Raw genomic sequence first — 16663 nt, 5'->3', positions numbered from 1 at the left:
GATGAGACACACAAGATAAATTGCATTTGCATTAAAACAAAAATTTATTTAACCAAAAGCACCTTATATAGTAATAGTAAAATAGTAATATTTGAGCTTATTTTAAACAATGTCAACTTAATTTAAGTTAACCAAAAGTATACCAACAGTTTAAACATTACACATTAAAAAGCAATATTTGAATTGCTTGCTAAACATGTGGTGATCTCAAACCTCACGAGTAGCTAAAGACGTTAACCTGGTAACTTTCATTTGGCATCCACACAGTGAAACTAGAAAGAAACATGAAAACACCAAGCAGTCCTTCCAGAAAAACGCTGAGTTTTTTTGTGATTGTTGCGGGCAAAAACCCTTGATCTTGCGACACGTTTTCTTAAAAAAATGCTATGGAAATGCGGGATATTATGCAAATTTAATTATGCATTGAATCATCCATTTCTAGCATTTATCTGGAGGAACTGACCAAGACAATACTGTATAGAAACGTCTGTATACGTATATACTAGGGATGCACAAATATGATTTTTTGGAGGGGGCATACAGATCTAAACAGACTACTGTCCGAACCTCAAATACTCAAACTATTACCCGATAACATTACCGATATTAAAGGCGTTCTAAGCGAATCTGCGAGACGTTAGTTTTTGTTGACGTTTGAATTGTTTTCAAACAGACGGAGCGTAGCTAACTCCTCCCCAGAATTTGTACGATTTTATTTCGGGAAGTATTTAATTATTTTGATATTTTTTTTTAATGCTGGATTATGCAACAAACATGCAACTTATTGCCTTCACACAGTTAGTTAATTAATAAACAATCGGTATCTGCCATTCTTGTGCTATTGCCAATGGTTTCAAATTCATAAAAAAAATAAAATAAAATCGGCCAATACATATTGGCGTCCGATACATCAGTGCATCACTAGTATACACAGTAGTTGTTTATAGCAAAATTTGCTACAATCAAAATTTCAACCACCTTCAAAACTACAGTATTTCCACCATTACAAGAGGTGATACTGACAACATGCTCATAAACATTGCTAACTGAAGAACTCATGCAAATCCAGTTCACTTGCCTCCAATACTACTACGTTATTTTCTAATTGACAGGCATGCATGCCACAGATGCATTACATAGCATTATACCAAAGATCCCTTGCAAAATTCTTTTAACATTTATTTCATATACATATATTTTAACTTATATTTTAATGATATGTTAAGCAAAGACCCATTCAGAGATTGAAGCAGAAAGATAAAGAAAGGAGGAAGAAATGCAACCTTTAGAAGGAAGAAGAGATTGCTGAGGCAACTGAGTAAAGAGAGCAGGCCTTTAAGCATGCAGTCATCCATTTCCTCAAACTGCAGCGAAAGCCAGGGAGAGACAGACAAGTAGACAGACAGACAGAAAAGCTCTACGGCTAGTAAAGACACAGGGACAAAAGCATAGGGGTTATTCGCATTAGTGTCATTTGAAGCAGTCTACTAGATGCTGATAGCACTTATTGGTAACTAAGTAAAATGCTACATCACTAAAGATGGGGAATGATCTACATTGCTACTACAGCATGATGTTATTTAATATCACTAAAGTTAAAAGTTATTTGATGTTTTGCAGCTTGCAAAGAGTAACTATTCACTAACTAAAGCTGTGTCCCAATTCAAAGGCTGTGACGTTCAAAGGACGTATTTTAAGACCGATTGCGTCATAGCAGCACGACTTAAGGCTAGTAAGGCCGTCCCAATTTAAAGCATGCTGAAATTGAAGCCTCAAAATGCGTCCTTATTTCTCTGCGCTGTTAAGGATAGAACGAATGGATCCTTAAAAGCTGATGCTATCCCAAGATTCACTGCGCGCCTGCAACGGCTGAATATAACAGCTGGATATTCTAAAATAAACAATCAAAACCTTTATAAAATAAAAGTTTGTATTTATCAGAAAAAAAATAGTCGTCACTGTTTTAGAATTATACGTTTTATTTTGTGTTAATAGTATTCTGTTTATGTTGCGTATATTTCTAGGGTTGATTAATTTGATATACTTTTGAATAGTTTAATCTACATCAACGTGTCATATTTTCTAAAATAAATTTTTCTGATTCCATATTTATTTTCGTGGTGCAGCAGGTGACGCAAATTATGGGTCCTCCGAAGGTTAGACCGTCTCATTTCAGTTCTCTTCGCGGACTTCTGAGGCTGCCACCTTGAAAGACTGAGTGCTCGCCTTTTAAGGTTGCATGCTTAGAAGGTTGCAGCCCTTGAATTGGGACACAGCTTAAATGTGTGTGTCAGTTTGCTCTGCTTCTATTGATTTACTGGAATTATTAGTGACATTAATGGTTTACCTGGATTTCTTTCTTATACTGATCCATGTCTGCTAATTTTGTTGCGGTTTCCATCTCCAAAGTGGCAAGTTGTTCTTTAAGCTTTTGACAGGTGAGACCTTTCTCTTCCACACTCCTCTGTAAAGTGTTTACGGTCGCAGCTACACCAGGAAGAAGCAAAAAAGCAGTACTCTTAGGTAGTAAAAAGCCTGTTTATTTCTTTTCCAATTCAACAAAAAAAAACTTCAGGCATGAATGATGATTATTTTTATTTTTGAATAATTCAAGCACACATATCACAAGTGGAAATCGAAATGACAAAGTATCTTACTAGGGAGGTTGTTCAGACTCAGATTGCGTAGTCTTTCGCCAAGTTTCTGCTGCTCAGTGATCGACTGTGCCAATTTTCTCTTAAATTCCTGCAATATCAAACAGTACATATAAGTCCATAATTTTTGGATACAATGATTACCTCATGAGTTATGGCCTCCTAAATTTGTTCCATGCAAATGTCAAGGTTACCATGAAAAATTTAAGTTGCAAATGAAGACTAAAAAAATATTAAACTCAAGCAAAAAATTTGCATGTCACAAAGTTAAATCCGGCGAGTAAGGCAAACAGCGTGTTTTTGCGACAAATGCGCCGCCAAATTCGCATAATTCGCATTGCACCGGGTGTGTTTGTGTCTTTGCACTGACTTTGCATGGAATCTTCTCGCGCAATCGTTGAATTCGCGTTTGGTGTGTGCGCACTAATTACGAACTCAATACAAAGACATGAATATACGCAAACTCGCATGGAGCAATGCGAATGACGCGAATTGGGTGGTGCGATATCCACAAAAATGCTTCAAATTGGTCTTCCGCGCAGGCTGAAAATATTAAACTGAAACGGAAAATTAGCATGACATGAAGTTAAATCCTGCAAGTAACCTAAAGTGACAAACAAGATGATTTTTAGAGCTGTCACATCCATAACTGAGAAATGTCACATCCATATTGCTAACTTTCCTAATAAATTCACACACAAAAATAAAAATTTTATAAGTATGTTTGTTCTTTGAAAAGCTGTCACTTCTGCATTTGCATCGGATTATTATTGCTTCTGGTTTGTGCATTTTATTCACAGAATGGGTATGAAGTATTTTTGTCACATGCGTTACATATTTATTTCCCACATCTAAACCAGAAAACACAAGCATAAATATTACTACATTAAAATAAATATTCTCTGAAAAATTATATTTTAATTGTTGACTGAAAATGTCACATTCAAATTACATAAGTCTCTGTGTGCATGCAGGTGTGGATGTAGCCATCAAACCTCTAACTGCTTCTGCACGGAGTTCATTTCCGTAATGCAGGAGTCTCTTCTCTGGTTGATCTTTTCTAGCTCGTTTTTCTGAATTATCTTTCTTCCTTGAGCATCTCGGAGCTTGTCAGAGATTTGCTTCTGCTTATTGCCCTTAAAAGAAGTTAAATATACCTAAAATTAGTTAAAACTTACATCGAATGTATTACAAACACAATTTTATACTGATTGATATCAGGATGCCATTATTCCAAGGGTCTCACCACAGCTTCCAGCTCCATCTCCAGACTCCTCTTCTTGGCTCGGAGCTTAACAATCTCCTCCTGCTCCTCACTCTTCTGGTTCTGGAGCTCCAGTTTTCTCCTCCGCTCCCACTCAAGCTTTTGCTGGCGCTCCAGCTCCTTCTTGGCTGCCTGTGAGGAGCAATTAAAGCTGGGGTTAGGGTAAAGTTTTATTTTACTTTGTCTGAAACTTGCATTTCATCATCTGCTATTCCTGAGTGTTCCTGTAGCTCAGTTGGTAGGGCATTGCGTTAGCAGTGGCAAAAGATTTAGGGTTTGATAGCACACATACTGATAAAATGTCTAGCTTGCTTTGTATAAAAGTTTCTGGCAGATAAGTTCACCTCTTTTCTCTCTAACTCTCGCAGTCTCTCCTCTTCTCGTTGCCTCTCCAGCTCTCTCTGTCGCTCCAGCCTCTGCTCCTCCTCCCTCTTCCTCTTCAGCTCTAGCTCCCGCGCCTCCCTCTCTTTCCTCTCCTGCTCCTCTCTGGCCTTCTGCGCTCTCCTTTCCTCCTCCCTGCGCTGCTGCTCCAGCAGGGCCTGTCGACGCTTCTCCAGCTCAGCGTTTCCCATCACCAGGTTTTGTTTGAACCTATCCTCAAAAGTCACTGAATACACAGAGAACATGCTCAAATCATTTCAATTATTAGATCTGCTCAAAGTGTGTGTATACAGTGGCATGAGGACGTATTTGGACACTTAAGACACAAAAATGCAAATGGAGTGTGTGTAAATAATAATAGGCACACGTGAACTGATCGAAAAGTTGTTGGAAGCATTTTTGTAAAAGAAGTGAGTCATAGTTCTGTGAAATGATAGGTGGGGCCTTACAATTGTTCTTTGATTTTTGTGGAGGCTCGGCCTCATAGAGGTCCTCAGTCAGGCCCGCGTAGATAGAGGGAGTGGTTCCATTTACAGAGTCTCCAGCTTTCCCTCTAGTGGTTAATATGGACAAAGAGCAGACATTCATTTAAAATCTATTTGACATTTATGACATTGTTACAAATGAATCAATATTTATTTGGTATATGATGTTAATTTTACAGACAGGTATTAGATCACATAGCGGTACCTAAGTGATGGAGGCACCAAATCTGTAGGAAGTGCTAGAGGCAGGGGCTGTCCCATTTTAGCCATGTCAACCAGATGCATGGCCAATATAAACTCGTCTGCTTTCAGTTTGCCATCATTATCGACATCAGCCAGATTCCTAATAACAAACACAAAAATTTAAATTCGGTGACCGCCACTTCTTGCAAAAAATTATGTATGCTTTATGGGGCAGCTTCCACAGGCAGGGTTTAGATTAATTCAGGACTAGGCCTTAGTTATTTTAGGACATTTAAGTACTTAAAAAAACAATACTGGTGTGGATTTGGAGACAAAACATTGGCACTGATATATTTTAAGATATGTCAGTGAAAGGTGTTTTTTAATTAAAGCGATACTCCAGCCAAATATCAAAATTACACTATGATGTACTCACCATCAAGCAATCCAAGATACATATGTCCCTACTCTTTCAGAAGAACACATTTGGGTGATTCTTGCGAAATTAGACTTATGAGGTGTCATGAAACATTTAGATAAAAAAATGAAATGCAAAGTAAGAGTATCAAAATAAGAAGCATACACTTACAAACATCTCTTCATGTACTATTTTGCACATGATTTCACAGTTTTCTCATCCTTCGCAACAATTTTCAATCATTGTTTAAGCCCTCAAGAACTAACATTTAAAAAAAAAAAAATGTTGGAAGGGACATAATTGACTGTGACACTCAAGATGGCTACCAGGTAAGAAGTTCTTATTTTTTATTTGTTTATCATAGTACCTAGACAACTTTTTAGTTCTCATTACGGAAACATGAGTTTGTAGATGCATATATTTAATGTAATATCATGTTGCGGTAATGATAATTTTTGATAATGATAATCTAAAATATTTGTAATAATTCTACAGAAAATATTTTTTAAATCCTCTAAAAATAATGGTTATAGTAAGTTCAGACCTTAATCTTATATGTGCAAAAAAAATTGGCTTCAAGGGCTTTTTAAAAATTCTGATCCTGGACACCTTCTAAATCTGGATTACGTGAGAATCACCCATTTGGAGTTATTTTAGTAAATGTTCTTTCTTTTCAAAGCTTTATAGCGGGAGAAAACAAGGACTTCTGACATTGAAGCCCAAAAAAAGTGCATTCACCCTTAACAGAAATAATCCAAACAACTCCAAGGGGTTAATAAAGGGCTTTTGTGGGTAATCAAGGCGATATTTTAAGAAAAAAATATTAATATTAAACTATAATAACTAGGGCTGTCACGGTTATGAAATTTGGCTGACGTTAATTGCCTAACAAATTGTGACGAATATGACAATTAATTGCCCGTTTTTGGGCTTTGCCAGTTATAACGATTAATCTTTTATTGCTTTGACGTTTAATTCTCATAATTTGTTTTTTCATGAAATAATTTTTATACATTTAAAATAAATCTTTTGCAAGGTTTACCTAACAGTGAATATTAATACACATAATACATATTTAAAAGGAATTATTTAATGATAATAATTCATGTTGCTTATCATGTTGCATTTCTTTAAATTCTGTTTTTTTCCACTGTATTGAATGGTTTTGCAATGCATCGCATTACACTGTTAGTTAAGGAACGCCATCTAATACAGTCTCGTTTATACAGCCGCTACAGCTCCCCTTCTGTTTTTTAGAGAGTTGTGCAATCATTGCGGTGATTTGAAATCATTGTGATGAGGTCAAACAATTGCGATGAGGGGATTATACAGTACATCCCCACGGCAAGGAGCGCTCACTGTGCCATAAATCTCCCGTGAAGCGCGTGAGAACAAGATGGCGCCGGTATCGGAAGCTAGTTATTACATTTTATATAGTTTGAAATATGGTTATTTTTCCTACACAATCCCAACGATTACTCGCAAAAAGACCTTTATTAACCCAAAAATTGACAAAACTGAACAAAATGTGATTTCGTTTTTAAAATCATGCAAATTATTGAGGGAAGACAAACACTTACCAGATGCTAGCTAGCTGGGTCTGAGAAAGCAAAGTTGTAGCCATTGCATTTCTTACTTGAGGGCCTATGGCGATAAAAGCAAAAAGGATAATGGATTTTAATTACCATATTCATAAGCACATGTCTCCTTATAATGTATAATGTAAATTTAAAACCCTTTCCACCTCCATTTCTGCTGTTTTTTAGAAACATTGTTTTTTCGACCAGCCACGTGATACTTTCGCTGTACTAACATAACTGGTCTGACTGGAGCTGGCTGATATTCCTAATGACAGATGAGCATTGCCCTCATACAAGACTTGACCTCAAGCGGGGCTTAAATGTAAACAATATATCTTAACCCTGTGAACAATACTTTCAATGCCATGTCTTTACCCACTTCATCATTCTTGAAATTCTTAAGTGATTATGTCATCAAACGTGTATATCAGTCAATTGCTGATCAAGCACATAAAGCATGGATTGTGCTCTTACTCCCAAATGACTTATGCTCGAGTGATTTACAGTAATCCCATATTAACTACAGGCATTTCGACACAGTCTTACTCGTAGGGACCCATTAATAGCAGCCACACAAACCTAGCAAATAATTTTTCAAAAAAACAAAACAAAGTAAAACTTTTTTTTTAAAGTGGTAAGTACCTGTTAGATATCCACTCATTTGCTTGTCCAAGCTGTTAAACTGCTGCCTGTATTTGAGTCGTGATGCCTGTGGGACGGCCCAATCAGAGGGGAAGGCCTTAGGAGAGTTGCCGGCCAATGAGGTGGTGGAGGAGGAGTTTGAGCTGTAGACCGCAGAAGCACATGGGTCACTTAAGTTGTGTGTAGACAGCATTACTGTACAGACCACACTCTGTAATGAACTGTGACCCTGACTGGGAATTTTAGGCTAAAGTTTCGTTATCTAATGATGAGATTAGGAACATCAAAGTTTAATTTCAGTCACTGATTTCATATTAATTCACGTATTTGATGTGGTTTTAACTTAGTATCGAAGATATCAAGGTTATATTTTCATAAAATGTTCTTATATTTACGCTATCAGAAAAAAAAAGTCAAAAAATGGTTCCAAGCTGTAAATTTGGTGGTACCCTTTAAAGGAAAACTACACTTTCTTTGAAAATATGCTTATTTTCCAGCTCCCCTAGAGTTAAACATTTGATTTTTATCGTTTTGGAATCCATTCAGCTGATCTCCGGGTCTGGCGGTACCACTTTTAGCATAGCTTAGCAGAATTCATTGAATCTGATTAGACCATTAGCATCACGCTAAAAATAACCAAAAAAGTTTCGATATTTTTCCCGATTTAAAACTTGACTCTTCTGTAGTTACATCGTGTACTAAGACCAACAGAAAATTAAAAGTTGCGATTTTCTAGGCAGATATGGTTAGGAACTAAACTCTCATTCTGGCGTAATAATCAATGACTTTGCTGCTGTAACATGGCTCCAGGAGGTGCAATGATATTACGCAGCGCCTGAAAATAGTCCCCTGCTATTGAAAGTAACCAAGGGGACTATTTTATTATATTTTTTTAATATCACTACGCCTGCTGCAGTCATGTTATATAGCAGCAAAGTCCTTGATTATTACCCTAGTTCCTAGCTATATCGGCCTAGAAAATCACAACTTTTAATTTTCCGTCGGTCTTAGTACACAATGTAACTACAGAAGAAGTTTTAAATAGGAAAAATATTGAAACCATTTTTTAGCACAATGCTAATGGTCTAATCAGATTCAAATCTATTATGCTAAGCTATACTAAAAGTGGAAGCGCCAGACCCAGAGATCAGCTGAATGGATTCCAAAACGGTAAAAATCAAATGTTTAACTCTAGGGGAGCTGGAAAATGAGCATATTGGGTCACAATTAATTACTTCAAGATGTGTGTATGGAGATTATGGACATTACACCACATGGTTTCTGACCTGCTCGAGCCCATGTCCAGCAAAGATGGGGCGGTGTTGATGGGAGTGGCTGAGAAACCCAATGGAGAGGATGTAAAGGAACTTGACAGGGGGAGAGCTATAGAAAGGACAAACAAACACATCTTTTAAAAAAAAATGTAGCCGTTGTGTCTTCAGAATGTATCCAAGTTATTGAAACAACATACCATGTTGTGTGAACAAAATCGATTTATAGCATCAGTGGCATCTATTATTAGATCAACAATCCTATTCTCAGGACAAACAAAGAGCTGCTCATTATACTGACACATCCTTAAGGTATGAGCTAATCTAGACATGACATAGGAAGATTGAAGAAGAAAAGCTGATTTTAGCAATGATGACTAAACATATCAGTGTCACTTCAACTCTTGTGCGCTGTGTACAGGGACTAATGGCTTCTCCAATGACATTACATATATCTACACCATTTTGCTATTTGGGACTTTACGTTCCGAATCACTGAATCTATGAGGCATAAAAATGAGGGAGAAGAAAGATCATTGCTTTTTGATTTTTAAGTAGCTAATAAGCTTTAGTTAATTACTTTTCAGTCTTTTGCAGGTGGTATGGGGGAGAGCCATTTGATTGGACACAAATCCGTGTAGTGCAGGATGAGTCATTTATGTTTTTGGAACCATTTCCCAGGACGAGAAATATTTAGTGAATTTTGTCAATGTACACTAGCATATAAATGATTTCTTACACACTTTTAAAAACCACAAGACCAATAAATGTCCACAAGATTTGACTTTCAACTAGATGCAGGAATGTAGATGTTTTCTTACTTGAGTTAAGAGAGATTGGAGTAGGATGTAGAATGGCGATAGGTCCGTTAGGCAAAGCCGGAGTGCTGATGGTTGGCATTACTGGGACAGACAGCCCTGTGCCCATCATTTGAGTCAAGCCTGGCATTTGGCTCATAGTGGTCATGGGTAAATGGGTCAGAATGGGCATGCTGGGCATCATGGGTACGTTTGGCATAGCGCTCATGCCTGCAAAGTCAAAAGGGCAAATATTATGGACAGGTCTGTAGTGTAAGACCCCAGAGCATCTGATAATAATCCTATAAATGATTCGTTTTTTAAGTTTGGAAATAACTGCACAATTTCATTTTTACAAATATGGAATTAAGCCCTACTTGATAAATCTGACACTTCAGGTTAGTTTCTCTCTTGTACATTTTGAAGGTCGTAGTTAAAGCCATCTGTTTCTCATTGAGATTTTGCAGCTTGAAGCCATCAAGCTGTGCACCTGCTGTCCACCTTCATAACCAGAATGTGCCTTGTGCAAAGTACTATGGCTTTGCCATCAAATGGAGTAGTGTCTTAAAGAAACCACATTTCCAAAAATCTACATAGTGGTTTCTTCATGCTGGTTTTGGTCCTTAATAAGTCTATGTATTTAAACAATCTCTGTTATAATTGGCCAATCCTCACATACAAATGCTTTTACCAGTTTATCTTCTGCAAGAGAGAAAATAATAGCAAGCTTTACAGCTTAAATGTAAAACAGCATGCCTTAGCCAAGCCCCTTTAATAATCACATCAACACCAATCTGTAATTACAATAATTAGCGGTATACACACTAGCATTTCTGTCACAATGCTACCCTGCGACACAAAACTGAATCAGATCATGGCTCTACTGGTTATTGTATTAAATGGCAACGTACCAAGAGGTGTTGCTGACATGATTGGAGCTGGCACAGGTGGCTGCTTCATGATGATAGGCAGAGCTGAAGGAAGACTTTGTCCCTGCAGTTTCATCTTGATCAGCTTCATGGCTATAGAAAACTCCAGCCGGTCCATCTTACCATCTTTATTCATATCAGCCAGGGCCCTACCACACAAACAAAACATGCAAACTATCAGATCATGACTTCTTCATCAAATTACAAGTGCATTTGTCAGATACTTTAAGATTTCTTACCAGATCTCAGCTAGCACCGGCTGGGGAAGTCCGGATTGAATAAAGAAGCCTCGTGCCTTTTCCCCTACAGAAAAAAATTGAAGATAGCCAGATAATGGAAAGTTGAAAAGTATGCAGTCCTTATACAGCGTCTCTAAAGCTTTACTTTAAAGTGGGCATTTCACAATAATTTTTTAAGATTTCAAATAAATCTTTGGTGTCCCACAGAGTATGTATATTAAGTTCTAGCTTAAAATACCATATAGATAATTTATTATAGCATGTTAAAATTGCCACTTTGTAGGTGTGAGCAAAATTGTGTCATTTTTGGATGTGTCCTTTAAAATGCAATGAGAGCTGATCTCTGCACTAAATGGCAATGCTTTGGTTGGATAGTGCAGATTAAGGGGCGGTATTATCCCCTTCTGACATCACAAGGGGAGCTAAATTTCAATGACCTATTTTTACACATGCTTGCGGAGAATGGTTTACCAAAACTAAGTTACTGGGTTGATCTTTTTCACATTTTCTAGGTTGAAAGAAGCAATGGGGAGCACAGAAACATTTAAACACTAGCAAAAGGTCTGATACATACCCGTGACCAAGCCTTGAATTGGCGAGAGGGTGTCAAACTTCTGATCATGTTTGTCCCTCTCCTCTGGAGTTATAGCCCAAATACTTCGACCGCCTTATAGGTAAAAGAGAGAAAGAAGATGATTAATCTACTATTTTCAACATTAGTTTGACTAAGTATGAAACGGATGCAGATTACAGTTTTTCACCTTGGATTCAGTACATTAGCATCAATGCCACTTTAAAACTACTAGGCTAAATCTTGTTCATGTTAGCAGTAGGTAGAATGCACATATGCATGCAATGCAGAAATAAATAATACATAAAAACAATGACAAACGACCCAATTATCATTATTTATATATTCAGAACACATACTGTATAGCCCCTTAAAATATTTATAGCTGGGATGTTTGCATTCACCATTTAAATGCAAACCTATAAACACTAAAATATAAGATGCAAAATACCGTATACAAAGTTAAAGCCTGTTGTTATGCTTAGGAAAAGTGTTAAAAACAGTGACGAGTCGATGTGACAGATTGGCTGCTGACAGGCAGAAATAGCTGCTGGCGTGCGACTCGAGCGCTTGCTGCAGTGTGTGAGAGAGCAGCGCAGTTTAGGCTATATTGATAAATGCACATACTGTACAAACAGGAACACGGGATGATAAATAGCAAAGAGTCATGTTGTAGTGACATTACAGGGCTAAAGGTTTTCTGTCCAGGCACACATATTCAATTGGGCTGAGCACGTGGGCAAACACACACACACAGAAATATAAAGCAGAGCTCTTACCATTCATGGCTGCAGGTGGCGGGGATATGAGGAGAGTGGTCCTGATCTCCTCGTCTCAGCTGGCTAGCCCAGTCATCTGCACCGCACATACACACACATGCAGAAAGGAGAAATGTCCACCCATTAATAATGCAGGCAGGGGAGTGCAGGGCTGCTGCTATCTCCAATCTGCACTCTTGAAAAGTGAGGAGAGAGATACATCTAAACCCCCCCCCCCATACAAATGCTTTCAACAGAGTAATGCTTGATGTGCAATATACTCTCTAAACAATGATGCTTTCATTACACAGTTTATGAGTCATTGCATCTCTCCTTTTAATTTCATCAGAAACTGCTATTAAGCAAAGCGGCAATTAAATAACCAGCTTTACAATAATGATTATCAACCTGAGGGGGATAAAAAGTAATACTGTATTTGCTTATAAGGGGTTTGCAAACTTGTGAATATGTTTAAAAGCAGATATTTTATACTTTTATACTAGCTAATGCATCCAGTCACATTAACAATAAATGCTGGGTTACTTTAAGCCCAGCGTTGGGTCAAAAAGGGACGATCCCAGGTTGCAATTTACCCTATGCTTTGTTTCAACCCAAAATGATGGGTTATTTTAACAACATTTTTAAGAGTGAAATACATACTGATTGAAAAGTGTTAACATGATCTATAATTTGATCAAATTTAATACCATTAGCTACAAATAATAACATTTGTGGCGTTTATTTTGATCTTTAACATGTTTATCATTAGCTAAAATAATAACATTTGTGGCGCTTATTTAGATCTTTAACACGTTTACCTTAATTTAAACTAGTTTCGTAGTGGAGTCCAACTTAAGCCTGAGTCAAGACCAAGTCCATATCAAGCTTTATCTGGACTTGGTTCTTGACTCGAACTCGACACTTGATCACTGGGTCTTGGTCTTAGACTCGAGTTGAACTCTATTATTAACAAAACGAATTAGACGGATGACATGACAATATACCTACACAAATAAATTTGTTCACTTGCTTTATAAGGGACTTTAAAATGAATGCTTAGTCTACATTACATTTACATTTATTTATTTAGCAGAAGCTTTTATCTAAAGCAAACTTTTTGGCCAGCTAATATATAAAATGCAGAGGAGCTAACATAAAGTGCAGTTTGTGGTACATTATTATTTTTTATGAGAAAAACTACAACAAAACAAACACTCACTTACATTAAACAAAACAATTAAATAATTATGTATTGTAAAAAAATGTTTGTTTCCTAAGACGAGAGGAGACAGCGATTATGTATTAACACTATGTGAAGAGTGGTCTGGCAGCCGATCTGTAGTTAACATTGTATATATTTATTTTGCACAGTAATGTTAGTTCAGTGTAGTTTTTGGTACACTTTTGAACTAAGCTAATCTACTCATTTTGCTTGTTATCAAAACGAACAACTTTAAAAGCACTCTGTTGTCATTGATTCTTTTACCGGAAGTTACGTTTGTTCCACGAAAGCCGTTTGTTTATGTTGTTACTGCTGAAACTGTCTATACATTAACAAAGTACAGGGCTCGCAAAATTTCAAAATCCCTGGTAGCCCTTCGGACAGGCACTCTTCAGTTTTTGGTAGCCCGAAATGAATGCAAGTAGGTAGCCCAAATAAAAAACACAGTACTTTTAATGTAGAATATTAAGACAAAACATCTATCAAAACACAAATAACATATCAATTTTCAGTACATATCAATCATCAGTACTAATTTTTCTTCTAACTGAAGTGAAATATCTATAAACTTCAGATTCTGAATCTGAAATATTAACTGAAGTCACAGATAAGAAAATGCCACTTGACTTTGTGGGCACAGCACAGGGTTCCTCAATTAGTTTAACCACAGACCAAATTTTGCCAATAGAAAGCCAATAGGTCCTCTAACCACATTGTTTAATCTGCTATTTTTGTTGTTGTTTTGATGCTGTTGTTTTTTTAACAAACAAAACACTGGATTTCCATGTAAACCAACTGTTCCTGCTCATCCCCACACCAGATATACTCACTATTTAAAAGTAGTTCAGTGGCTCACAAAACTCACAGTTTGGATCATCCAGTCACAGATTGGATCATTTTTTGATCCGAAAAACAGGGGCTACTGTCGCTTTAAGAGCGATTCTGCACAGAGTCACTCTCTTCACTGCTCGTACAATCTATATCACTTTAAAGCTTGCTGAGAGAGATTTAATTTTCTTACGTGAGGATAGTAATGACTGACAGGACGAAGTTGGAGGATTTGCCGAACAAATCAGTACGGATTGCTTCTTGTACTGCGGCTTCGCGCGATCGCAAAAGTGAAAGTAAAACTCGAGCATGAATTTCATACACCATTATTGCCCATCTAAATCTGTGAGAGAATGCATAAGCATTTAAATATATTTTCCCTCCCTATAAGTCAAGATAGCCCGATGGGCAGGGCGGGGATGCATTTTGATAGCCCGACTGCAAAGCACTAGAGCTGCAACTAACGACTATTTCTTCTGTCGACTAATCTAGCGATTATTTTTCCGATTAGTCGACTACTCTAACGACTATTTTTTATTATTAATACAGTGTTCTTTTTTGATTAGCAATTTAATCTGTTGGATAATGTGTTTTTCTACTCTCTGTCTGATCTGACAGTCATTGTTTTTTTATATTGTATTTAAACACAACTGAATGCTATTTTCACATATTATCTGTTCTGTTGTCAGACAAATAGGGGCGGTTTCCCAGACAGGGATTAGACTAGTTCTAGACTAAAATAAATATAAGAGCTTTCCAAAGTGAAAACATCTTGCACTGACATATCTTTAAATACATCAGTGCCCTTAGTTTGGCCTAAAAAAAACACAAGTAATGTTTTTAGTAAGGCATGTTTGTTTAAACTAATTATATTTCCTAATTAAACTAAGGTCTAGTCCTGGCATAAGCTAATCTCTGTCCAGGAAACCACCCCAAAGACTATTAAAATAGTGACTAAACATGACCCAATAACCTTGTGTTTAATCCAACCAGCTGTTACTTTAACTACTAAGTTACTAAAATATTGATTTATAAACGCGACATCGCAGACAATTCGGCGCAAATTAAAAAATTGCCATTACACAGAATTACTACAGAAGGCATGCGCGGGCATAGGAGAGAGAGAGCTCGCGCACAAGCACATAGAGAACCAGTGTGTGTGGGAAAACACCGCTAACCTTTCATGATAAACTCAAATCAGTCGTCTTCTCTGCCAGTAACATCTGACGTTTACGTGAAAATGCAAGTACACAGAGGAATCCGCATGGAAAACACAGCCAACTTTAAATTCTTTCACTCAGTGTCATGTATGAGAGGCGCTGTCTAGGGGCTTCACGCAGAGAAAGAGAGAGAGCGCGCGTGCACAAGAGAGGCACCACCGAGCGCTCACAACAATAAATGAAGCCGTTTTAAATGAAAAGAAAAATGTAAATGTTGCGGCCATTGTTGATTTTGTGGCGCACACAAACAAATCAATGTATGGATAACACTGCCAGGAGCAGAAGCCGCCATTACGCGAAATGAATGTAAACAGCGACGCGTCGACGCATTTTACGCATGTCAACGTTTTTTTATAGTCGACGTAATCGATGACGTCGACGCGTCATTGCAGCACTACAAAGCACAATAGCCCCGGGACGTCGGGCTAGCCATTTTGCGAGCCCTGATACACCAAATAATATAATACGCCACTGTATACAACAATTTACTACAGTTTATCAATTAACAACAGTTAATACTACAGAAGTATACAAAGCATAGCAATTACTATAATACAGTATGCTACTATTTACTTGGGTAAAGTATACAATAGGGCTGTGACGGTTGTCACAAACACCGCACAACCGCAATGGTGATGTGGGACCCACGTGGTGAAGTGAGACCCGCGATGGTGTGCACGTCACAAAAAAAGAAAAATATAAATTACAATCTCGCACAGCAATATGTCTTCAAGTTCGTGTGAACGCAAATGGCCAGCAGACTCAGAGTTAGTGCGCTATTTGCAAGGGACGGCCACTGATGTCAGTGATGACCCACTGCTTGGGGGTGGAACAATGAGGCAAGAAATTCTCTCTTGGCCAATGGTCACTCAAAGTTGCGAAAAAGTATAAATCTGCACTACCAGTACACCATCAGAACGTGCTTTTAGCACGTCTGGAAGCATAACCTCAAAAAGTGTGTATGAATCAACAGCGTGAATTGGTGCATTACCACCGCAGTGGTAAAATACTGCCACCGTCACATCCCTAGAATACAACAAGTTTTCATGTTACTTTAGTGTCACTAAATCACACAGTGAGAAACTTGCTGACAGGAAGTGATGTAGCAGTAATGTTGCAGGGCTGTGACAGCAGGTCTACAGAAGACAAGAATGCAGTTGGACAGGACAACCTTCCAAAATACTGCCTAGATGGGGGATGTCATGCTTGTAATGCATCTCA

At 37.6% G+C, this 16663-nt stretch overlaps 1 protein-coding gene across 1 annotated transcript in view; it reads right to left on the bottom strand.

Annotated features, from left to right (window-relative positions):
* Positions 1-16663, bottom strand: part of itsn2b (intersectin 2b) — a 45121-nt gene that overhangs the window by 26107 nt on the left and 2351 nt on the right. Inside the window, exons 2-16 of the mRNA XM_065288327.2 lie at positions 12194-12269; positions 11418-11510; positions 10844-10907; positions 10587-10753; positions 9700-9906; positions 8894-8990; positions 7608-7750; positions 6966-7029; positions 4990-5127; positions 4749-4852; positions 4263-4525; positions 3901-4050; positions 3650-3790; positions 2658-2745; positions 2348-2487 (exon numbers count right to left, since the gene is read on the bottom strand). Coding sequence (XP_065144399.2) covers positions 2348-2487; positions 2658-2745; positions 3650-3790; positions 3901-4050; positions 4263-4525; positions 4749-4852; positions 4990-5127; positions 6966-7029; positions 7608-7750; positions 8894-8990; positions 9700-9906; positions 10587-10753; positions 10844-10907; positions 11418-11510; positions 12194-12200 — 1866 coding nt within the window. The 5' untranslated portion in view covers positions 12201-12269. The remainder of the gene's footprint in view (positions 1-2347; positions 2488-2657; positions 2746-3649; positions 3791-3900; positions 4051-4262; positions 4526-4748; positions 4853-4989; positions 5128-6965; positions 7030-7607; positions 7751-8893; positions 8991-9699; positions 9907-10586; positions 10754-10843; positions 10908-11417; positions 11511-12193; positions 12270-16663) is intronic.

This window comes from Paramisgurnus dabryanus, chromosome 17, assembly GCF_030506205.2.
Source record: "Paramisgurnus dabryanus chromosome 17, PD_genome_1.1, whole genome shotgun sequence".
Taxonomy (NCBI): Eukaryota; Metazoa; Chordata; class Actinopteri; order Cypriniformes; family Cobitidae; genus Paramisgurnus; species Paramisgurnus dabryanus.
This window is presented reverse-complemented; position numbering and strand designations above follow the sequence as displayed.